The sequence below is a fragment of the Balaenoptera musculus genome, chromosome 3 (assembly GCF_009873245.2).
Source record: "Balaenoptera musculus isolate JJ_BM4_2016_0621 chromosome 3, mBalMus1.pri.v3, whole genome shotgun sequence".
Taxonomy (NCBI): domain Eukaryota; kingdom Metazoa; phylum Chordata; class Mammalia; order Artiodactyla; family Balaenopteridae; genus Balaenoptera; species Balaenoptera musculus.
This window is the reverse complement of record NC_045787.1, coordinates 122,791,237-122,816,599: the sequence shown is the minus strand read 5'-3', so window position 1 is coordinate 122,816,599 and position 25,363 is coordinate 122,791,237. Positions and strand designations below refer to the sequence as shown.

At 45.2% G+C, this 25,363-nt stretch overlaps 1 protein-coding gene across 2 annotated transcripts in view; it reads left to right on the top strand.

The window, feature by feature from the left end:
- Positions 1–25,363, top strand: part of DPYSL3 (dihydropyrimidinase like 3) — a 117,010-nt gene that overhangs the window by 69,788 nt on the left and 21,859 nt on the right. For both annotated transcript variants that reach the window (XM_036847635.1, XM_036847634.1), the window contains exons 2-7: positions 9,019–9,107; positions 14,018–14,202; positions 16,671–16,835; positions 19,112–19,173; positions 20,075–20,155; positions 24,227–24,295. In XM_036847635.1, coding sequence (XP_036703530.1) covers positions 9,019–9,107; positions 14,018–14,202; positions 16,671–16,835; positions 19,112–19,173; positions 20,075–20,155; positions 24,227–24,295 — 651 coding nt within the window. The remainder of the gene's footprint in view (positions 1–9,018; positions 9,108–14,017; positions 14,203–16,670; positions 16,836–19,111; positions 19,174–20,074; positions 20,156–24,226; positions 24,296–25,363) is intronic.

Below are 25,363 nucleotides of genomic sequence, written 5' to 3'. Positions count from 1 at the left end.
TAGTTTCCGCTGTATAACAGATCACTTTTAGGTTTACAGAAAAATTGAGCAGGAAGTAGTAAGAGTGCCCATGTACTCCCTCCCACTCAACCACCCCCAAGTTTCCCCTTTTATTAACACATTGCACTGGTGTGGTAAACATTTGTTACAGTTGATGAACCAGCATTGATATGTTATTAATGAAAGCCCACAGTTTTACATTAAGGTTCACTCTATTTTGGGGGTACCTTTCTATGGGTTTTGACAAGTGCATAATGCCTTGTATCCACCATTAAAGCATCTTACGCAATAGTTTCACTGCCCTGAAAACCCTCAGTGCTCTGTCTATTTACCTATTCACCCCTCCCTCCCACCCCCTACCTCCCCAAACTGCTGGCAACTACTGATCATTTCACTGCCTCTATAGTTTTACCCTCGCTCTTTTTACTTCACATTATTATTTGTGGTCATGGCTTAATTTTTCCGACTGTTTTGTCCTTGCCTTCCCGTACACCTAACATAACATCTTCACAGCCAGTAGTCACACAAGTGTACGTTTCAGGAATGAATTATTAAACCTGTTTATCCCTAGAATCAAGACCTGGTTGAAATTTCAGGCCCTCCTTCCTGATGAAGTAGGCGCTTGGCTTTTACACAGGCTGTTGAGCTAATGGGACACAGGATCCCGTTTGAACATAGCTGGACCCCAGTTTCCTAGTGTGCATACGGGACAGAGAGCTTTCACCCATAACACATGGATTTGAGGCCTAAAAGGAACAATGCAAAACAAAACAAAAAAAACCCAAATAACAAACACAACACAAAACTCTCTTATAAACCCAGACCAAAGGTGGCCATGAATTGACCTCTAAAGCACTGACTTTTCTTCAATCTATATTCTACTTTATACTCTGTCCTGAGCAACACATTTCTCAGGCACTTTATATTGTAATAGTAGTAGCTACCTTACATTTATACTGCAATTTGGATTTGCCTTTAATTGTACATGTACATAATCAGAGCAATAAATAGAGGTGGTAGCACAATCATGAAATTAGTAGTAGTAGTAATATTTGTAATGCCTGCCACCCATGGAGCTTTTTCTAAGTGCCCCAACCCTGCATCATGATATTTAATTCTCACAGTAGCCCGGGGAGGTAGGCATTAGTATCTGTACTTTACAGATACGCAAACGGGCCTTTTTAGAGAGCTACACCTTCACTCAGCTGAAGAAGCTGAGGCCCAGAGCTGGATCAAGCCACTTGTCTAAAATCACACAATGAGTTAGTAGCAGAGATGCCAAGGCAGCTCTGGCTTCCAGACTCCCTTGGTCGCTACCTAAATACTGAATGGCTTTGCAAACTGTGATTAGGGCTGGTTTCCATCCAGACAGCAACCTTTCCATTTTTCCTTCCCCAAAGCCCAGCGAAAGATGGACCACATTTTTTTTCTCGTACCCAGATTTGTCACATCCTATTTTATGATAAGGCGTGCTTGTTCTCACACTAGATTTACCCACCCTGCTCCTCTCTCTCCTCCTCCCTAACCTTCTGAAACGGTGATCCTTCATTCCAATAACCTCCTCCGTGTGCTGTGCTGCCCAGTACCTGGGACGTCCCTGTGACTCTGCTTTGGACACTGCTCAAGCCTGTGTTGGCTCACATTGGTCAATGTCAGTCCATGTTTCAAGAGCAGGGACGGTAGTCCTGTTGTTACGTTAGGTCATTTTAGGTGATTCTGGAAGAGGACATTCAATAACACTGAACCACAAAGAGAGAAATTTTGTCCCCTTTCTAATTATTTTTCTAACCTTCTGAGCAGGTCAAGGAAAAAGTCTTAGGATAGTGCTACTTTGTCTTGAATACCACCCCTCCACTCCCCGCCCCACCCTGACACTGGGTAATCTTCCTTCTAACAAAGGTAGCAGATCTGAGCTCATCCTTCAGAACCCTTTTGAGGGCAGAGAATGGAGCCAAAATTTCATGAGGTTTTTATTGTATTCATTCCTAGGTTTACTGTCTATTTTTGGTAAGTGATACTGGCTTAGAATTTATGGGAGTGAGACAGTGTTTACTTTTAAAATATGTTTATTTCAGGATAATATTAAGTAAATAACAGTACAGTTTGTACCAGGATCTGTCCAGTATCATGAAAAATAGCACAATAGTGACTGAGGTTTGGGCTTCACAGGCCCAGCTGACCTTCCTGCTTGAGGTTGGAATGGCTTTGGGGCTCCTTCTGTCCATCGCTGTGTCATCCCTCCCCTCCCCCTCCTCTGGTTCCCTGTCTGGTTATCCACTCGTGCTTATCCGTGTCTGGACCCCTGTTAAAGACTGGGAGAGTGTTATCGGGGGCTGGGATTAAGATGCCATCCACGGTTCATTCCCCCACTCCAGCCTGACCCAGGGCAGGGCCCATCACTTGTCTGGCCCTTCGATAATTACGTCTTCAAAATGGTGAACGTGAAGTTCTGGGGGGGAAGAATGCACACAGCTGGCTTTGATGTTCTAGTTCAGAAGAGGGAGCCGCCACCCTGCCCTGGTTAATCCTGCCCTGGTTAATCCTGCCCTTGGCTACTGTTTCCTCTGCATTACTGCTTTCCTACCTTGTGGTCTGTCCTTCCAGGGCCAAACCAAACACATGAAAGAGATAACAGTGCTTGCCATTCATTATGCATTCTGCTCGGTGGGCTGTGCTTTGAAGGGAGTGCCCCCCCCCCAACTCTCCCCTCCCCACTCTCCTCCCCACCCACTCCCACCATTAGCCTCCATGGTGCACACTTGGTCATAAGTATGTTTGGGTGGTGAGAGAAAGGAGGGATGTCTTTGAGATTCATCTGCAGCAGTTCAGAGGTTTGTAATAGCCAGCCCTGTACAACTATGCCCTGTTTCAGTAAAGTCTCAGAGCCAGGAAACTGCATTGCCCTTCAAGAAGTCTTATTTCCTCCCTGACCTTACGCGTTCTCTCCATGTCCATGGCGTGCTTGTCATTGAGGGGCCTGGAAACAGATCCGTGCACTGGGCAGGGAGGGTGAGTTTGGGGGCAGGTTTGAGACCTTGCCACCCACTCCGCATTCCTGCTGGAGGAGAGCAAGTAGATTGTTATCTGCTTATTTCCAGAGGAAGAGTGACCTGGAGGGGCCGTGGGAACTTGTCCTGTGGGAGTGGGTTTAAAAGAAGAAGTCTTGGCTGACCTTGGCAGCTGGTGGCAGGAGCTGAGAACAGTTGCTGGGGGTTGGCTGGGGACTGGCGCCTCTGGAATTCCCTTTATGGCAAGGTCTGTTAGGTTTTGATTAACAAAGTGTTAGTTCAGTTCTTCTAGAATATTTGTGAGAGGGCCATTGTACAGTGGCCAGTTATGATTGAAAGGAAGAATAATTATGATAGCAGCTCACATGTACTAAGCATCTATAAATTGCCAAGCAGAGTTCAGCCCTTTACATATAGGAACCCCCATAGTCCTAACCAGCACCCTGAGAGAAAGATATCATTGTCCCCCATTTCACAGATGAAGTAAATGAAGCCCAGAGAGGTGAAGTCACTCTCCCAGACACAGGTAGTGTTCGTTGGAGAATTCAAACTCATGCCTGTGCATCTCACCCAAGGTTGCTTATTTAACAGCAGACGTGTGATGAGAACTCTGGTCTCCTGAAAGCCTATTCAGTACCTTTTCCTAAATACCATGTTGAGGCAACCAGGACTATCTTAGAAAGCCTTTTCTCTGTCTTCTTTAAATGATGCTGCTTTGGGGAAGAAAAGCTACAAGATGTCATCTGTGTAGTCTATCCATCCTGTTGTATTCTTAAGCATGGGAGTGTTTTTAGGGAGTCAAATCTAATTACCCAGATGGGAATTTATTTTAAATAACCACCTGCGCCTTCATCTGGACTTGGAAAGGATCTTGAGTCCCCACTGAGGGTCAGAGTCTGCGCATTGTGATTTGAACACAGGTACTAAAAGATTTTATTGTGGAAGACTCCTTCTTCAGTTTATATTCTCTTTTTCTCTTCCTAGGATTATAGTTTTTATTCTGAGCTGCTGGCATGTCTGCAGAGTATAGAACAGATGTGTCCTAAGTACTGTTCTGGGGCTGATTTTACTGACTGGGAAGAAATCCATGGAGGGCTCTTGATTCTCTGGGAGGCATATTCTCATTAGCTCAGACAGATGTGGTAATTTAAGTTCTTTACTTTGAAGACTAGGTGAGGAAAACTAAAATGGGAACCAGCATCTCCAACCGGCTTAAGTTCAAGATCCTGTCCTTGCATTTTCTATTCTAGTTTGAATCACAGCCATTCTTAACAGCATACCTTGTTATAAGTTTATTTCCTCCTCCCTTCCCTCTCTTGCTCCCCTGTCCCCTCTGTACCTCTGTCTTTTCTCACTCCCTTCCTTCCTTCTTTTCTTTGTTTCTCTCTGTCTCTTTTCTTTCCCATTTTCTCACAAACTCTTGATTTTTTATACTTGACTTTTCTAATCATTGTCATATCCTAGTGAAGGAAAAAGGGTTGGACTTTGTCAAACTTCAAGGGCCTCTGCTACCCTGGATTGTAAATCAGGTCCCTTTGTGAGCTGCATTAACACATTCAGGCCATAAGGGGCAGGTCTAATCCACTGATTTTATAAGTAGTGGCTTACAAGTGATTGGATTCCTGAAGTTTCCCACCGCAGAGGAAGTCAGCCGTTCCTGCTCTGGAACTGTCAGATGCAGTGTCAAACAGAGAGGACAGCCCTGTCAGAAAGAGCCACTTGGCATACGGTTCAGGCACTATTGGTGCAGTGGCCTCAGGTGGAAAGCAGTTTGGTGCCAAGAGATGGGAGACCTGGATTTACTTCCAACTAAAACTAATCAATGCTGTCACTTAGAGAAAGTCATCTGTCTCTCTGTGTAGATCTCCTCATTGGGAAAATGGGAACAATAATCCCTCCCCAGTATGCTTCTTAATTTAAGGCATTTTATAAAAATTTAAAGTACTGTAAATAATGAGTGGAATAAATGTAACTAATATTTATAGGTGTTTACTGTGTTAGATATTTTATATATACATGTACACACACACACACACACACACACACACATACAGACACACACACACCTTTTCCCCTTCATCCACCTCATTTAATCCTGGCAGCCACCCTGAGAGGTGAGCTAGGTGTTATTATGCACTCTGAGCTAATAAAAAACTTGAGGTGCTGAGAGGTTAAGTCCTAACTCAAGATCACACACCTGGTTAAGTGGTCGGCCCGATTCTCCTAGTAGTGGGAGAACCCAGTGGAGCCCAAGCTTGGCAGCTGGCACACCTGGCACCCCGCTGGGCCGCAAGACCAGGCTGCACTCAGCCCTGGTGGCCGTGCAGGGCCCAAAGCAGCCAGAGTCCTTGGCCTGGTGCTGCAGACTCTGAAGAGCTTCATCTCGGGCTCCAAATACCCTCCGGACTATCCCTGTGTGCTCTAGAAGTACCATCATCCTTTATACCTATTAATGCATGAGAAACATTGGTCGGCTCCCATCTAGACCACTTTACCTCCTCGGGCGTCAGCTCTCGGTTTCCTGACCGCCTCAGCTACTGAGAACAGAAAGCAAAGAGCCCCCTCAGAATCACACTCACATTTCTAACACCGTCGAGGGTAACTTTTAACCAGAGCTGTCAGAGTTGTTCATCTTGTTGGTTTTGGGCCCCAGAATGTGTTACTGTCTAAGGCTGGTCCATGACTTCACACACAAGCATGTTCCGTAACCAGGGAGGTCTGGTTTTATGTGGCCTGGGAGTGGTCAGTCGTTGCATCATTCTTCAATGCCAAGTCCAAGACTTGCCTTTCAGATGCTTCTGTGTCTGATGACTGTTTGCCTGGGTTGTCCTTTGTGGTGGATCCCACATGCATGGAAAGAGTTAAAATTAATAAAGCAGTTTTATTAACCACTTTAATAAAAGTTCAGGGGACAAGCTGAAGACCCCCAGGAACAGCATTTGCTTGAGCTCTGTGAGTTGTGGTTTTGATATCTCTGCTCTACATGATAAAGACAAATAATAATATTAATACTATAGTGCATAGAGCAGGGGTCTTGTTACTCCCATCTCTGAAACTTACCCCAGGCCTACAGTTCATCTTTGTGCTCTGTTTAGGTTCCTGATATGATTGAGTCAAGCTTATTTCACTAGCATTTGAACAGTTTTTAACGATGCCATCTTAATGATGTTAATTCCACTTGGGTCACCTCTTACTACACCCCTGATGTACAAGGGGCCTGAGATAGCTTTTTCCCCTTTGTTGATATTTGATGCTTATTGAGGGAAGTGATGATCCCCAGTGGCTCAGGACTGGATGCCCCCAGGCAGGAGGACGGTCATATTTCATGGCTGGGCTCAGTTCAGGCAGTACGTGGCCCCTTTCCCTAAACCAGCTTACTTCAGCTCTTTGCTAGAAAGATAAAGAACATCAGAAAAGCACTGAGCTGTGCGAGGGAGCTCTTACAGTTACCAAGATTATTATTAGTGTGAAGCTCCTGCTGGAGAAGCTTTTGTCGCCTTCACAGACACACAAACTGTGTCTGGGGCAGTGGTTCCTGGTGCTTGTCTGTGACTTGGTGCTGGGCTGACTGATGGCTGCCTGAGAGCCGTTTATAGAGCTTATAAAATACATATTTGTTGGCCTAGAGCAGGGCCTGGGAATCTATATTTTTCTAATGTGCACCCTAGTTTGAGAAGCACAGTCCTAGGACTGCCTCCTATAATTTTGCAATTACTGTTAACGTGGTAGATTACAGTAGCCTTCAATTAAAATTTCTTTTCCTTAAAAGTCCAATATTCCGACCACTTCACATAATTTTCTGACTCAGATGGCCTTTTTATCATTCTGGTATATAGTACAACCTCCTATGTCCCACCCTTCAGCCATTCATTTGACCAATATTTAACAGCTATCGAAGATGGGAATAAGGTAAAAAGATCAAAAGACACATAGTTCTAAGACTACAGGAGTCTTTGGTCTAGTCAGGAGACCGATGAACAGTAAACCAACTCTTGGAGAACAATTCATTGTTTCAGCTACAGTGGGAGCAGGTAGAATTTGCTGGAAAGTCAGGTAGTGCATCCTAGGGGAAAAACCCTTTGATTGAGGCTTGACAATGGAGAGGATGGTTGTCAGTGGCAGGTGAACATAGGAGAAGGCGGAGAGAACATCTTTGCAAAGGCTTAGTGGCCAGAGAGCCTGATAGGTGGCTAGAACTACATGTCTCTTAGTTTTGCCACCATATAAAATACGAGGCAACATGTGATAGAACCTAACAGAGTGGATGTACGACAGAGGCCAGCTCCTGAGGGGCTTGGAGATCACGTGTGGTAGGAGTTTGTATTTGACCTCATTAGCACATCTTCTTTGCCATATATGTAGGTTTTGTCTCAACACCTCATTGATCTGTATCTTTAAAAAATCCTTCCCCCTGACAATACAGTATGATGAAATTTCTTATTCTTACCCAATACCTTGGAAGCAGGAGAGAGTAAGTGGTAATTGGCTATATCCCCGGCGGAGCCCTAGCTTCAATTCTCATTTTCTGGCCCTGTTCACAGTCTTTGATTTCAGAAGCCAGAAGTCAGCCTGTCTGTGGGGCTTCCTTCCCCCATTAAACCCATGTCCTTTTTGAAAGCCCTACCTCACCAGCATCATCTCATGCCATTTCCCTCCTTGATCCCTAAGCTTCCTCCACACTGATCTTTTTCAGGTTTTCAAAGAAACAAAACTTCTTCCTACCACAGGGCCTTTGCACATACTGTTCCCTCTGCCTGCAGTTCTCCATCTAAATTGATCTTCCCTGAAAAGGCCTTTTCCAGCCTCTATTTAAACAAGCCCCACTCCCCTGTATTTTGTGACACTTGATACAATTTTACATTGTTTTACTTATTTTGATGACTTTATTGCTTTATTGCTAGACTTCCCCTTAAGTTCCATCACGGCAGTGACCTTGATGGTGTGGCTCACTCACAATTGCATCCTCCCCACCTATTTAACAGTAAATATTAGATACTTATTTGCAGAGTGAGTGGATGTGTGAATAATGGATGGATGGATGGATGGATGGATGGATGGGTGGAGAGTTGAAGTCTGTATGTTGAATTCTTAACAAACTGCAGCCCACCGTTGTTTTTCAGGCTGCTGTTTTTCCACTCAACCAGACTCCTAGGGATTCTCTTCTCCCCCGTGAACCCAACAAAGCTATGTCCATCCTTCATGCTGTGGTCTAAGCTCCATTCATTTAAAGAAATCTGTGATCTCTAAAGCTGACAAGTGATTTGTGTCTCTCCTGACTTACAAATAAAATATATGTTTAATATCTTGTTAATAACCTCGGAGTGTATGTGCCTTGTTTCCAGTTGGATCACTTATCCAGACTTCATTTAAGTTATAATTTTTAAAGAGACGTTTCTCATAAGAAAAGCAATTTTTTTTCATAAGAAAAGCAATAAAGAAATATGTTTCAGAGAATGTGAGAAATACTGAGTATAGTGAAGCAAATATGAATCCTGCATAATTTCTCCACCTTGAGTTATACATTCCACAACTTTGTGTGCATGTGTGCACATGTATAAGTATGCTGAATTTTAAACATAACATGATCCCCCTGTCATATAAAGACTTTTACAGGCCATTTCCTTATATGCCTGACCCTAAGTTCTGTTTTTGAGAATCACTATTGAGTGCCAACAGAATACCAGACAGAGTGCTAGGCACTGAGGTAGATGTTACCCCACTTTGCATTATATAGTGCTTTCTGGAAAAAGACAATATAAAGAGTAGCTACATTTCTGAGTGGCTATGATAGGTTGCAGAAGCAGGAGGTGAAACTCCAGAATAATCTGAATAGGGTCACACGAGAAAGACTGGATACCTAACAGAAAAACTGAGTGCACTGAGCACACAGGTGTCTTAAGAAAATGGTTTCTGCTAAGCCTCTAAAACAATGAATTGGGAGAACCTCAGCAGACCTCTCTTCTCTGAAATCCTAGCTGTGAGGATGACTCCTGTTTTCCTTCTTTTCTAGAGCGACCGTCTTCTGATCAAGGGAGGCAGAATCGTCAACGATGATCAATCCTTTTACGCTGATATTTACATGGAAGACGGCTTAATAAAGTAGGTATATAGTACCCTTTGCTTTGTCTTTTGAACTCTCTTCGTTAGAGGCTCAGAAGGAAACTTGCTTCTTTTTTGCTTACTAGCCCATTGCTTCTGTGTGTTTCATTTCTCCTCCTTAAAAACGAGTTTGTATTTTAGCCCTTCAGTCTGGATGCACATAATTCCTTAAAAGTGGGAGCTAGCCTTAGTTCACTTGGATTACATGAATGAAGTGAAAAATCTGAATTCAGTCACCCAAATGATGCTAAGGGCCCCTTTGGGCAAGCTGCATTGATGGGCACTCTATGTGTCTTGGAGAACTGGGAGATGTCACCACTGTCCTTAAGGTCAGTGGAAAACGTCCACAAATTACAGCACCCTAAAAATATAAGGCCGGGCTTCCCTGGTGGCACAGTGGTTGAGAATCTGCCTGCCAATGCAGGGGACACGGGTTCGAGCTCTGGTCTGGGAAGATCCCACATGCCGCGGAGCAACTAGGCCCGTGAGCCACAACTACTGAGCCTGCGCGTCTGGAGCCTGTGCTCCGCAACAAGAGAGGCCGCGACAGTGAGAGGCCCGCGCACCGCGATGAAGAGTGGCCCCCGCTCGCCGCAACTAGAGAAAGCCCTCGCACAGAAACGAAGACCCAACACAGCCAAAAAATAAATAAATAAATTAATTAATTAATTTAAAAAAATATATATATATAAGGCCTAGTGTAATAGGTACCAAAGGAGTTCAAATGAGGATAAGTGATTTAGAAGTGCACAGGGAGGAGAAATCCCTTCAGAGGAAGGTTTTGAGATGGAGAGGGCATTTAAACTGAACCTTGACTTAGGTAGGACTTGGATAGGCAGAGCACAGATAGGACATACATTTCAGGCAAGATTTCCAAATAGATACTTTAGGGATATATAATTACTTTACAAAATGGTTTGCTATTGGATGCCTGTAAGCAGCACAGCCAGGTAACCTTTATGTGTAACTTCATAGTGACCTTTAAAAAAGGATCTGATTTACACATAGCCTTCATCACATAAAGCAGGGTACTTCCCCACATTGATAAGATATTGTATAAAACTGGTATATCCAACCCACCATATGAGCCATCCCTGGCCTCGTTCAGTTTTATTTTTATCTTATTCAGCTTCATTGGCTAGCTTAAGATTCTGGTAATAGATTGCTTACTTATCTTTGGAAACTTGGCTTAGATACAACTTTCTGTAGGCAAACATTCCTTACCAGCCCCTAAATCTAGGCTAGCTTTCCCTTTGATGAGCTTTTAAAAACCCTGTGCTTTTATCAATCATAGCAGTTCTGACACTGTTGGCCCTCTTAGAGCAAGGACCATATCTTATTCTTCTCCGTATCTGCAGCACTTAACCCAGTACTTAACACATAGAGACTTTTGTAAGAGCTACCTTTTATTGAGTATATAGTATGTGCCCGGCACTGCGTTAAATGTTTTACATGCCTTATCTCATTTAATCTGCCAGCAATCCTATGAAGTGAGTACTCTTATTACCCCCTTTTCAGAGGAAGATAGAGGAGAAAGAGGAACAGAGAGAGTAAATAACTTGCTAAAGATCAACATATTAATCAATGCATTGAATGAATGGATGAATGAATGAATGAATAAACAAATGCAAGAATGAAGATATTTGTGTTTGGTAGCCTTGCCAATTTGCATAAATACTTTTTCATATTAGAAGTAGGAAAAATGGAATTGTTAGACAAGCTAACCAGTGTAAAACAGTACTTTCTTCAAAATATAAGCCACGATTAATTCTACATTTTTCTCTTACTAAAAAATTATTGTGTATAGTCCACTCTCTGGCGGAAGTGTGTTCCCTCATTTAGAGATTTTTCAGAGTTGGAAAAAAATTTAGTACCTAATGCTTCTTCCTCATTCCAGAGCTCATGGCAGGCATCACTAATTGATCCCAGAACTTTTCACAGTTGAGCCCTAAATACAGGCTCAGAATCCATCTTCACGCAGTGATTCAGGCACCTACTACCATAGTTGAATACATAAACTGAGTCTTCTTTGCCATCTCTATTAAAATAGACTGGAAGGCCACTTGCCAAGGATGTTAAAGAAGGAATTTAACCATCAGATGTGTGTGTTCGTGGTGGAGAAAAGGGTGTATAAACATGATCTTCACCCAGTCCTATAAAATGATATATCTCCAACAACATTCTTAACTCAAAGAGCATAAAAACAGAAATAATTTCCTCCAGTGTTTACAGAATTGTTTCCTGTGAAGATTGATGGAGTGCCTGCTATGTGCAAAGCAGTTGTCTCAGGCACTGCACACGTACTATGTCACATGCTATGGTAGATATCATTGGGACCCAAATCATCGTGCTCTCTTCCCCCAGGGACCTGAGAGTCTTCTAGGGGAAGTGACATGTCTGTACATGCAAAGCACATGGCATCACCAGATAATATCAAGATCGAGTATTAAGTTAGTAGAACAGATGAGCTCCAGAGGAAGGAGAGGGCTATGTGAGATTAAGATGGTTATTGATTATAATAGCTGATAGTTACTGAATTTTCATGTGCCTAACTAACAGTGTTCTTTGGGCTTAACACAGATTAATGTTTAATCTACACAACAGACCTATGGAGGAGGCACTTTTATTACATTTTACAGATGAAAAAATTGAGACATGGTGAGGTTAAGTAACTTGGCAGAAGTCATAACGCTAGTATTAGCAGATCCAAGATTACGAATCCACATAGCCCACATCCAGGGCAGAGCCACACTCTTAATTATTAGACCTGGCTGTCAGTAGAAACTTGACCAAGGAGGGGAGATAGAAGCTAAAGCCTTCAAGGATTAAGGTGACCTTGATTGGTTCAGTGGGGAAAAGGAGGGAAGGCTTTTCTATTTCAGACTGGGTGTTACACCAGTTGTCAGAATTGGTAGAAGCTTACATACATAGGCACACCCAAGCCAGGCAGCTCTTCATGCCCTTGGTTCTCAGTTTCCCGTAGAGGTGAATCAGTGAGGGAGGGAGATGGGAACACACTGGCCAGTATCTGGACTAGAATGGAGTTACAATCAAGGCTGCATTTTTTCCGCAGTGTGTTTTGAATTGTGGCGGCTCTGGAATGGCAGAGTGGTGATGTGGTAAGGGTGAACCCTTAGAGATGTCAGGAAGACTTAATTTTAGTTGTAGAACTTAGATTTTGTCAGGCAAGTGGTAGACTTCTTCCTACCCCAGGAGAGTGTCTTTCTTAGCTGGCTATGAACAAAAGTGGAAAGTATTCATGCCACTGGCAGTGGGGTACATGTGTCCCCAAGGTAGGAGAGGACTCATGATAATGTAGAGCCCTAAGAATCATAAGTCTAGGGCTTCCCTGGCGGCGCAGCGGTTTAGAATCCGTCTGCCAATGCAGGGGACACGGGTTCGAGCCCTGGTCCGGGAAGATCCCACATGCCGTGGAGCAACTAAGCCCGTGCGCCACAACTACCGAGCCTGTGCTCTAGAGCCTGTGTGCCACAACTACTGAGCCCGCGGGCCACAACTACTGAAGCCTGTGCGCGTAGAGCCCATGCTCTGTAACAAGAGAAGCCACTGCAATGAGAAGCCCGCGCGCCGCAACGAAGAGTAGCCCCCCGCTCGCCACAGCTAGAGAAAGCCTGCGAGCAGCAACGAAGACCCAACATGGCCAATAATAAAATGAATAAAATAAATTTAGTAAAAAAAAAGAAAGAATCATAAGTCTACCTGGAATTAACTGGATGTTTCAATCAAGGACGTGAACTAAGCAACATACGTGGTCTATGCGGTTACATTATGCTAGGAGTAGTTGTATTTGACATTTGTCTTGTGTAGTGTGCCCTTGGCATACTTACTGGCTTCCTTCCCACCCCAGTCTCCCCCTCTCTGCCTTCCTGGGATGCTCTGAATCTTCTTGGGTGAAGCTGTGTCTGGTGCAGGTTGTCATAATCACCTTCCTTGGCTTGAAACTTCTACTGAGACGCTGACCATACAAAAGCAGCTGGTGTAGGCATCTGCATCTTTGGCTTCCTCTTTGAGAATCTGCCATCAGCTGTGATTGACGGATAAACTATCAGGGAAGGACGGAATTGAGAGTGAAGTCTGAGTTGTGAAATGCCCGAGACAGATTCCATTTGTTATTAGGAGCACAGATGAACCCATTTAGAGGATAGCAAAGTTCACACACCTATTCTTTAAAATGATTCTTTACCTCCTTCAGTCTTTCCTAACAGTTCATTATTTTACAGCCATTCGGTCCTTCTGCAAATGTTCTTCCTGACCTTTAAATAAAGAACAAAATGAAAAGGATAATAAAAACACTTATTAAAAAATATTTATTACACACCCTATATTCTAGACATGGTTAAACCACTGGGGTTACAGTACTAAGCCAGGACACACGGTCCTACCAAACTGCATATCAGATTGTTTTGTGTCTATAAAAAACTTGTTTTCTGGATGGACCTAGAGATTACCATACTAAATGAAGTAAGTTAAAGACAAATATCTTATGATATCACTTGTATGTGGAATCTAAAAAATGATACAAATGAACCTATTTACAAAACAGAAACAAACTCACAGACATAGAAAACAAACTTATGGTTACCAAAGGGGAAAGGGGGGTAGGGATAAATTAGGAATTTGGGGTTAACAGATACACACTACTATATATAAAATAAACAACAGGGTCCTACTGTATAACACAGGGAACTATATTCAATGTCTTGTAATAAAAAAAAATGTTTTCTGTTATGGATACCTGTCTTTATTTGTTTCTAGATTGCTAAACTTGTGAATAACTTGCAAAAGACTACTTTGATAAACATAAGTTACAACATTTCAAATCCTTATAATACTATGTTTATCTTGGAAGTCATTCTTTTAAATTGCTGGTTGTTTCCCTGTCTCACCAGGCAAATTGGAGACAATCTGATTGTCCCTGGAGGGGTGAAGACCATTGAGGCCAATGGGAAAATGGTGACCCCTGGAGGCATCGATGTCCACACTCACTTCCAGATGCCGTACAAGGGAATGACCACAGTGGATGACTTCTTCCAAGGGACCAAGGCTGCCTTAGCGGGGGGTACCACCATGATCAGTAAGTCCCCCGACTTTACACACTTGTGTAAAGCGTGCAAGGGGTCCTAGGGAGTGAGTTTAACTAACATGTTAACTGCAGTGGTCTCTGTTGGTAACTCGTACACTTCCCCTCAATTCAGTTTTTAGACTTTCTGCCTGATGAGACCTGAGAAAAGCTGGTTATAGTGAGGACATTGGCAGCTCCTGTAACCGCATAGAGGACATTCAGGAGGTTCATGACCTTGAAAGCAGCTGTCTTCTCTGTCTGCCTTAGAGCAGGGGCCCGGTATGCCATGGGTGGGGAATCAGCACTTATCATCTCTGGGCCAGTCTCTGCGGAGAGGGGACTTAAAAAGTTGTGGATCGTGGGCAAAAAGCGATTTCAGGACTTCCACCTTGGGTCTGAGGCAGCAGGGGCAGAGAGTACAGGCAGAGCAGTGAGAATGGGGCTGAGAAGCATCCCAGAGAGAATGATAATGAGACTTGCAGTTCTTGAGAACTTAGGAGGCTTCAATGGTGGTTAGTGTTATTTGGTCTGTGCTGTATTTTGACCAACTCATATCTTTAAGATTGGGCAAGCTGGGGGGTTGTTTCTCTTGTTTTGTTTTGTTTTTCTGGTGACTTTTGCAATTCCAAAGAAACCTAGGGAGTTGAATGCCATTGGATTACTGAGCAGATAGCATTCCAGGGCACTCCTTCCTGAGCCAAAGGAATCCCAATGAACTGGCTCCCATCCCAGCCCTGGCCCCCAGCTTGGTCAGCAAGAGCACTGTTTACCACGGTATACATCCACTTAAGAACTCAGTACAGCCTGAGCCGTAGACTTATTCACTGTCTTTTGCTTCCTTTAAACGCGAGTAGTAGCAGGGTTCAGCTTCAGCTAGTTGGGTGTGGAAACCCAGGAAAATTGTGTCAGGGCCATAAAAGGTGCAATTCTGGGAGACCAAAGCCTTTCTTCAGCCAAGGGAGGAAGGCAGCTGACTTCTCGGCAGCTGCCTGCCCACGAAGGCCCTGGTGTGGGTCCAGGCATCAGTAACATAGCTCCATGCCTTTGCTTTCCGATAAGTGCACTTAGGCTGCCTGTGCTAGAAGGCTGAGGAAACGAGTGATCTTGGCCTGGCTTTCTGCCATCTTGCCGAGGAGCTGGACCTATTCAGAATCCTGGACATATGCATTAGGCTTGGGCTTCTGCATTAGGGAAGGAGCTCCACGTGAGAAGAGAGTAAAGCATACAAGAACCACAGAAGTGTACATGTCCTTTGTAGATAATTTAAAAACCCTAGGTATGCAAAGAGAAAAAAAAAAACCCATAAATCTCACTTCACTGTCACAGTTTGGCTATATATTTTTTTCTATTTAACAAAAAGGATTGTAATAAACATACTGTGCTTTAGCCTTCTATTTTCACTAATTAATATGTCATGTGTATCTTTTCATTCATTTATTTTTATTCTACCAAATTTTAAATGGACTCCTGACATCCATTTTCTGCAGGTATCACAATTTATGTATTTAACCAAACTTCCCTATTGTAAGACTTTGTTCCCAGTTTTTCACTTACATAAATGTATAAATAGTGGCAAACATCTTGAGAACCCAGATTTTGCATATAGCCATGTTTATTTCCTTAGGGATAATTCTTAGGCACAGGAATAATTGTTGAGGTATGAAAAATGTCATGGTTTTTGATATACATTTCAAAATTGTTCTTAGGAAAGTTGTACCAATTCATACTTTCTCTCGACTGCCATGGGGAACTATGACAAACTCTAATTTTTGCCTTAACCTCACCAGTGTTATTGGTGTAAATCTTATTCTTTTTAGAAGTATTATCCACCATTGCAGGTACTGCAAGAGTAGGTTTTGGCCTCAAAGAAACCATATTCTTGACAGAAAGTTTGCATGGAAATAATATCTGTGGGCCAAGCGTCAAGTTCACTTAACTGATACCAGGTCTTTCCTATGGCAGTAAGCACGAGGATTCATTCTCTTGTGCCCAGACATAACTTTAAAGCCCCTCCTCCTGCCCATAGAAGGGAGTCCAACTTTGATCGCCAGCAGTGACTCCTGTAATGCTGGTAATCATGGCACACAGTAGGCGCTCATCAATTGATAGCTAATATTTATGGAGCACTTACGATGTGCCAGGCATCAGGTGAAGCACTTTCCATGCATTTTCCCATTTAATCCCTTAACAAACTTAGAGGGAAGGCAGTGTTACCCCTGTCCCCAACCCCACTTGGTGCCCATTTTAAGAATGAGAAAATTAAGGTTTAGAGCAGCTAGTAAGTCGCCCAAGATCCCATAGCTAAGTGACAGCTGAATCATCCGCAACCTTGAAACCACCCGGGAACCCTTTCTAAGGTTAATGCTATGCTCAAGGACTAGAGACTTTGCTGTCGTAGCTAAGCGAGCAAAAGCAGACCTGTACAGAGGGGACCAAAGGCTGTGTCGATGAGTCGCCCGTGCGGGTCCTCTGTTGTTCAGTTGACCACGTGGTGCCCGAGCCCGAGTCCAGCCTGACGGAGGCCTATGAGAAGTGGCGGGAATGGGCCGACGGCAAGAGCTGCTGTGACTATTCCTTACACGTGGACATTACCCACTGGAGCGACAGCGTCAAGCAGGAGGTGCAGAGCCTTATCAAGGACAAAGGTGAGCCCGGATGTGCCTTCCTCCCTTCCCCCTTGCCTGTCCTTCCCATACTGTCCACTCATTTCGTCGCTTCTCCTTGCTGGACCCTGGAACCTTGAGTATGAATGCCAGATGTAGGGGTACCACTATGGACCGGGCACTTTATGCCATCCTACTTATTCCTTACAGGATCCCCATGAGATAGGGATTATTATCCTTACTCTGCAGTTGGAGGACCTGAGGCTTAGAATAAGTAGCCCAAGAGCATAGAACTTGTAAGCAGTAGATCTACCCAAAGCCTGTGCTCTGCACCTCCGTGCAATACTGCCCATTGTACAGAGGAAGAAACTGAGGTCAGGAGAGGTTGACGTCTTACATAAGGTCATACAGCTAGTACATATGAGATTAGGAATGTTTAACCTCTATCATTTTGATTCCAAAGATCCAACCATTACTCTTATATAACAATAGCATCCTCGGAAAAGGCTAAGACATTTCTGGGAGCAAAGATGTGTTCGTACTCCAGATAGGAGCTTAGGGCCTGAAAGTTTTGTGTGTGTGTGTGTGTGTGTGTGTGTGTGTGTGTGTGTGTATCTGCGTGTGTCTGTGTCCTCTCTATGAGTCCATGATTTAGGTTCCCATTGACTTAGATTCTTCTGTGTTTACTTCTTTCTGTGTTCTGATGGTCAAGTATTTCACACACACACCACCCCCTCTACATGCACGCAGACATGTGACGTACTCCACATCCAAGGGGGGCCTGGAGGACTTAGGAGAGTATGAGGAATGGCCTCTGCCAGTATCCACGGCAAAAGGAAGCAGGCCGGTGCAGAGCAATAGGATAAATGCCGCAAGATGCAGAATATTGTTATAATAGTAACAGTAGTGCTACGATACTAGTACTAATAATATTATAATAATTATTATTATACTAATTTTATAATACTGTTATCAATGAGCAGTCTCGATGCAAAGGCCAGGAGTGCAGTGTAAGGCAGTGTGCTCGGGGTTAGGGGGAGGGGATGACCTCCCAGAGGACGAGCTCTCCTTTGCATCCCCCCCTCACCCCACAGGCTCTGCCCAGTTCTCACTATCTGATACAGAGGGTGAGATTAACCCCTCCCTTTTTTTGTTTTGGCCGCACAGCGCGGCTTGCGGGATCTTAGTTCCCAAACCAGGGGTCGAACCCACGCCCCCTGCAGTGGAGGCGTGGAGTCTTAACCACTGGACCGCCAGGGAAGTCTCCTTCCTCCCTTCTTTCTGTGTCTCCTTTCACACTGCATCTCAACTAGGTAGAAAAGTGAACGGCTTTAACACCCACTTCCCTTCCGAAGGGCCTGAGTCATACCACGGATGACCCAGAGGCTTGTGGGAAGGGTTGTGTTGGGGAAAACTGCCCTGAGTGCACCATTCTGGGTAGGGAAGGTCCCAGATTACAGTCCACTTTTGGCCTGGAATACTCTGGGCTGACATGGCCCTAATGGTTGGAGAACAAAATTACCCTCCTTTCCTCTAAATGACTCTCTGTCCCCCAGTCCCACCTATTTCTGTAAATTATTCTATTAATAGTGTATTTGGGGGGAGAAATTAAATGGCTCTTTCCTTGTAACGCTGATGACTTAGATATTTAAACCCAAGGTGAACCTTGACTTCTCTGCATTAGCTCTGTTACTTCCCCTAGGACAGGCTCTAGATCTTAGTTCTCTCTCAGACCCAACACCTTGCCCAGGCCTGGTGGAGAGCAGGCACTCACAGAGAGCGAAATAAACCACTCCCAGGAGATCAACCATGTGCTGGTGCTAAGAGTTCTGCATGTGTTGTCTCTTTTAAAGTTTCCAACCACCTTATGAAGCAGGATGGTGTTATTTTTCCATTTTACAGATGAGGAAACCGAGGCTCAAGGGGTTAGGTTTTCCAAGCTCGCTGACCCAGCACGTGGTGCCACTCCTAGTGTGTGTACACAGCTAGTGTGCTGCAGTGATTCTTGACACTGTATCCTGCCTTGAGCAGTGTCGAGGCTTGTTGGCCCCCTGGGCTGGGAACAGTGGAGGGGGAGGCAGGAAGGAGGCGCAGAAGAAGAGACCATTCTGCTATGACGTCATAGGAATCGGCAATTTTACAGGGTAGAGGAGGAAATAGAAAAATGCTCTCAGAGAATGGGATGCATCTGCTTTGCATTGGGCAGGGGCCTGCGATGCCCTCGGGGCCCGGGGGGTGTCAGAGTGGGAGCACAGGATGCAGCAGGGTCGTGATAATGCTGTCTTCCTCCTGTCTTCCCTCCCATCCCTCTCTTGCAGGGGTGAACTCCTTCATGGTTTACATGGCCTATAAGGATTTGTATCAAGTGTCGAACACAGAGGTAATAACCCATCACTGTGTGATTTGGGGTCTCTGCATGGCTTTCCTATGGTTGCCGGTGACCTTGGCTCTTTGCACATGAGTTACTGTGGTCAGTGTGGGAGACTGCTGGGCAAGAGAGCTTCCTGAAGTCCTCGCCGTCCACGCTACATTTTAAATAAGGTAACGGGCAGGGTGCCCGGGGCAAGGCAGACAAGGAGCTAAAATTTCCACTGGCAGCAGCTTTCTCAAAAGGACAAGAGGAAGGGCGTGTCTAAATCTCCCATCTACCAAACAAACTCTACATCCCTCGGGAACTCAGGGGAAGTGTAAGTGCTCAGCCCTGCGGGATTAAGGAGGGCCGTCTGCTCTTTGGGGTAATCGTACCAGCTTGCCTCTGACTCTCTCCCTACGAAATGCATGGGGTGTGCTTGTTTTAGACAAATCTCAGCTTCTCAGAAGAAATACAGAAAATGAATTCCCATACCACCTGGCAAGGAGATGAAGGGTGGTCTGCCTTGAGGGGCTAAGAGATAGAGGTTTCAGCTTTTGAGTTAGCTTCTGGCCAGGCTGCAGTGCCTTTCAGGAGTGTTAAGAAGGATTCTGAAGCCCTATCTGAGTTCAGTGGGAAGTAATTCCATTTAAAGTGTGTGCAGGAGGCAGAGTAGGGGGGTTAGTATCACTCTGTTAGATGTGTGCCCTGTCTGCCTAGGAGACATGCTGGGTTCCTTATATAGACAGTTTCCTAGAGTTCCTTTGGATTAGCACTCCTCTTTGGTTGTGCGTGTTTTAGTCTGTATTTCTGCCCTAGTCACTTATTTCCTCTAGTTCATCCCATCAACTGGCCCTAGTCGTTGGCCCTTGCATGAGATTGCTAAAAGCATTGTGTCTTATGAATGTGACAAGACTCATTTCTGTTTCAGCTGTATGAGATCTTCACCTGTCTGGGAGAGCTGGGAGCCATCGCTCAGGTGCACGCTGAGAATGGGGATATCATTGCCCAGGTAACACAGCGCAGCTCTGTGCAGTGCACTTCCTGCTTGGGCTAGGGTCTGCCTCCCATTTATTTTCTCATTTCTTCAGTGTTGCCAGAGCTCTCAATATGTGCCAGGCACCCTCATAAGTACTCTGCTAAGAACAGAACCTGCCCTCAAGGACCTCACAGTCTAGGAGGAGGAATTATGAGGGCAAATAGACAAGCGAGGGAGAAGGCAGAAGATGCTGGAAAGCAGGGAGCCGTCTGGCCATTCTGGGGAATCAGAAAAGGCATCCTGGCAGAGGAGGTTTTCAAACTGGGCCATTTAGTGGGAGAGCATCGCTGATTCTGTTTTGAAAATGAGTCCAAGGTACGTGTCATGCTCAGTCCTAAAGAAAAACTCTAAGACAGCATTTTTCAGAAGCTGGAAATCTGATCCAGGACTGCGGAACTCACGGCCTTAGATAATAAAGAATCCGGGTCTTGTGGGGATCAGACATGCCACTGATTTCCTAGAAATCATACTGAGAAACCTGAGGAAAGAGTGATGAAAGCAAGGGCCCCAAGGCCCAAATTGATCATTTGTAAGGAAGCAGAAAGCACTTCTCTCTCCATCTCCTGGGTTGCTTAATGGGCTAGATGCACAGATGTGTCTTTGCCAGGGTTTTGTTTATCTCAGAAGCGTTCAGGATTGGCTTCCGCTAGGAGGCGGCAGCCAGCAAAGAGTGTCAGCTCTCTTAGTCCATTTGATAACATTAACAGCAAGAAACCATTATTCATTCTTTTAAGAGTATTTCCTGAGTGCTTTGTGCCAGGCACTAGGCTATAGCGGGGAGCCAAAACAGATGCATTCCAGAAGTCTCGAGCACTCGGGCTGTGCATTAGAAGTTGTCCAGGACATGGCGAATGTGGCCGGCAGGGGTGTGGGAGCACATCGAGGCCGACTCTCATCTCAGACCCATCAGCTTCTAAAAGCAGGTCCCACCTGGGGAGCACTTCCCACCACGTGCCAGGCCCTAGTCAGGGCTCTCGTATGTTCCCATTTAGTCTTCGCCCAAGCCTTTCAAGATGGCGCCCACCGTCCTCCCTGTTTTATAGAGAACACTGGGGCTCTGAAGGATGAGGTCCACTGGCCCAGGGATCACAGCCAGCAACGGGGAGAAGGCAATCTTAGCTTCTCAGGGGGTGTGCCTCAGTGAGCATCTTTACCCAGAGATGGCGGAGAAGGGTCCTTCTCCACCAGTTCAGCTGCAGGCTTCCGGAGAGGCAGCGCCCCGCCTCTGCAGGCTGCAGCTGTTAGGATTTCAGACTCTCAGGGCTGTCTCTCTAGTGGAGGAGGTGAGTTAAGCGTGCAGTTTCCACTCCCTTATGACCGAGGAGGTTAATTAGGCCCCTGACAGCCTTCTCCCACATCCCCCGCACACCCAGATAATGAAGTCATTTTCCGAAGAGGCGCCAAATGCCTTGCTCCCATGGGAGGCGTCCTGGTGGTGGTGGGGCTGTCTCTCCGCCCCATTCTCAAGCTTTCAGCGCAGCAGCCAGACGCCCCAGCCCTCCCTCCAGATGCCCGAGCAATCAGACTCCCTGCTTCTTCATCCTAGCCTCTGTGGAGGCAGATGGGCCCCGACTCACAGCCCCTTTCCACCTTCCTTTTGAGGCTTCTCAGTACAGAAGTGTGTCTGCTTCCGCACCGCCTCTCCGCCTCCGCCCCACCTTGGGAAGATCTGTTCCCGGTCAGGAAAAGAATAAGGGCGTTTTTCCATTTGGATGAGTTTCGTGTATGTGTTTATTAAATTCAGCTCAAGCTGAAAGATTTTATCACATTGTTTAAATGAAGGCAGCTGCTATACGCGGAGTTTTTGCTACACTTTATGCAAAGTGACTAAAGAGCCAGAAGAAATATTTTCTAAGGGTACCAGCAAGGGACATTTTCAAAAGTTTCAAGCTGGCAGGGCAGTCGGAGAGTACAGCGTCTTTAGCCATTCATCCAACAAATATCTACTGAGTGCCTACTATGTGCCAGACCTTGGAGGGGGAAGGTGAAAAAGACAGGGTCCCTTTCCTCATGGAGCAACCGAAACTGTGACGTAATTACAGCAGCGATCGGTGCCTCTAGGTACCCACGCCTCCCCCACCCATGTCAGGTGGCATCCATGGGTCTTCACATGTTATTCTTAACCTTCCGGCTGTAGGGACGCCGTGGCTTTGCGAATAGGCCGTCCCAGCGTGGGCAGCGCACTAGAATCACCCGTGGAGCTGAAGGAACGACCCCTGGGATTCTCCGAGTTCCGGAGATCCGGATTCGGGAGGTCATAGGAGAGCTCAGTCAGGTGTTTTATGGAAAAGTCGCCCTGGTGATTGGAATGTGCTCGGAGACCATTGTTCGAGCGAGTTTCATCCTGTGCGTTGTCCCAGCACTTTTGGACCAGATAGGAAGGAGAGTGTCGTGTAAGATGGAAGATGCTTTAGTTGGACACCTCAACCCTTGTGTGACTTCACGAGGCAGTTCAGAGTCAAAAGTCACCAGAGTTTGGAAGAAATTGTATTTAATCTAAGCTTTGATACATGGAACAGTAAGAATGAAAAGTGGAGGTACTTTGCTGGAAGTATCAGCCTCTGACCTTTGGTCCAGTTCTGTCGAGCTAGAGGCAGTGACCATTTTACTTCTCATGGCTGCTGATAGCATATGCACCTTCCTTCCTCCTCCTCTTTAAAAAATTTACGTGAAAAGAAAAAAAGAAAGAACGTGAAAATTTACGTGAAAAGAAAAAAAAAAAGAACGGACTTCCCTGGTGGCACAGTGGTTAAGAATCCGCCTGCCAATGCAGGGGACACGGATTCGAGCCCTGGTCCGGGAAGATCCCACATGCCGCGGAGCAACTAAGCCCGTGCGCCACAACTACTGAGCCTGCAATCTAGAGCCCGTGAGCCACAACTACTGAGCCTGCGCACCGCAGCAAAGAACAGCCCGCGCTCGCCACAACTAGAGAAAGCCCACGCGCAGCAACAAAGACCCAACGCAGCCAAAAATAAATTTTAAAAAAAACAACAAAAAAATAGTTCTTCTTTTCCAGGGCAAAGGGATCCCTTCCTTTCTAAGCATCTCATAGTTTCCAGGTGAGACAAAGCCTCGTTCAGCTCACTCCCTCCTTTCATCTCCTGTGTCACCAGCGCGAGGTTCCTAGAAACTGGCCTCAGTGCTTGAGCGTGAATGCCTGCACAACTGCAGGTCTGCTGCTGAGGATTTGTGCCAGTTCCGATTAGCCCAGCCTCCTGCTTCCAGAAAGCTGGCTGGGTCTGAGGAAGTTAGCCATCAGCCATGAGGGGTAGAGAGCTCTGCCACATCCACAACCTAGTTAAATAGAATTTGACCAAAAGCCTAAGTCAGGTAATGATGTTTAGAGGCATGATTTAGTCTGGTGAAATTCTGAATCTGCTTATTATAGCCGTACATTTAAAGCATGAGAAAGCCTGAGGGGCTTATTAAAATACAGAATCCTAGAATTTATCTCATATATTCTGATTTGGTAGACCTGGGTAAAGCTAGACATCTGCACTTTTACAAAAGCAACTCAGTAGGTTCTGATGCAGGTGGTGGATTTGTTTGAGAAACAGAGCAGGAAACTGTAAGCTCTGTGAAGTCAGGGGCCTCAGTGCCGTAATTCAAGTGCTTAACCTGGAGCCTCTCCCTGAGCAGGTACTCAATACATTTTGTTGAATGAATGGGTTTCAAAATGCATGAATGAATAAACAAACGAGTTAAGCCAGTGTCCTTTCAGAGGTGTCTGCATCTGAAAGAAATGAAGAATAAGTGATCTGGTGTGACTTTTGACTTGTAACGGAGAAAAAACTTGATACTTTGACAGACTGTCCTCCTTTTAATAAAAAAAGCCACCCTTAAAGGCTCTTTTCTTCGTTTAGTTAAGACTCTACCCTGTTTTGCAATTCCAGACGTAGAATTAACAAATTTGTTCAACATCCCCATTTGATTCTTTTTTTTCCCTTGAACACATCTTTAGATTAGAATATACCAGCCTAACTTTTTCAAACCTTGGTTGAGCTCATATAAAAACTCTTCTCTATTCTTTTCTCATTCTAGGAGCAAACCCGCATGTTGGAAATGGGGATAACCGGCCCAGAAGGCCATGTACTGAGCAGACCAGAGGAGGTAATTTTCAGGAGGATGTGGCAGGGGAGAGGGGTGGAGGGAGAGAAGAAGTAGCAATGGAGGCTCTTTTTAGCCTCATCTTCTGGGAGACCCCTGTCATCGCAGCAGCCTGGTTTATGGCCTGCTGCCCATTTTACATTGTAGTGTTTGTGTTCAGCTCCCCCCTCCGTCGGCACACACACATAAGGTGTGTGAACAAACATCTCTGAAAGGTGGTGGGACTCTGTGAATACCAGACAGAAACTGGAACATTTCTTCCAAAGACCACATCTGACTGACCCAACTCAAGGCCCCTGAGGAAATTAGAAAGGAGTGGAAAGGGAGTGTTTACTTCTGGCCCCTAATCTCTCTAAAGACAATACAAGTCGGAGGGTGTTGCACAGTTACTCAGTAGGAGTGGTAAATATCTAAATCCTTTCTTAATCATGTGAATCTCAGATGTTTCCACTATTCCTTTATTCCATATTCTGAGTCCTGCACAATATCAGCCATATCGACAGGGGTTTGTCATAGACATTATATCTATTGATTTGTGTATGGTGATGAGGACATCCAGGTACGTTTTTCCCACGTGTAACATGAATGCTGATTAGCATCAGTGCTTAGGAGCTAAAGAACCAATGAATGGTAACTACTGGCTGATTCCACGCCTCTGGGCTGTCAGCAACTTCAGCTGCTGGCACAGGCCCGGAGCTGGGAATGGGCTGCTCATGTGGCTGAGAGCACATTGGCTTTGGGAGATCAGCCTGGGTCTGGCACCTGCAGCAAATTCCAGGCCCTCCATGTCAACAAAGCAAATCCTTTCCTGTTGTATCATCCCAAGCTCCATACTCTACAACAGGTAGAAGAAGGAGCCAGAACCAGAAATCACAGCATTCCCGTTGGCCCTCTCTGTTAGGATCTTTTTAAAAAAGAAAATGTAGCACACATAGAGAAAAGTGTTCTTATCATAAAGGAATGGATTTTCCCAAACTGAACACACTTGTGTAACTAGTACCCAGTTGGAGAAACAGAAGATTATTAGCACCCTAGAAGCTCCATTGTGTTTAATGATATTTTTGTTGCCAG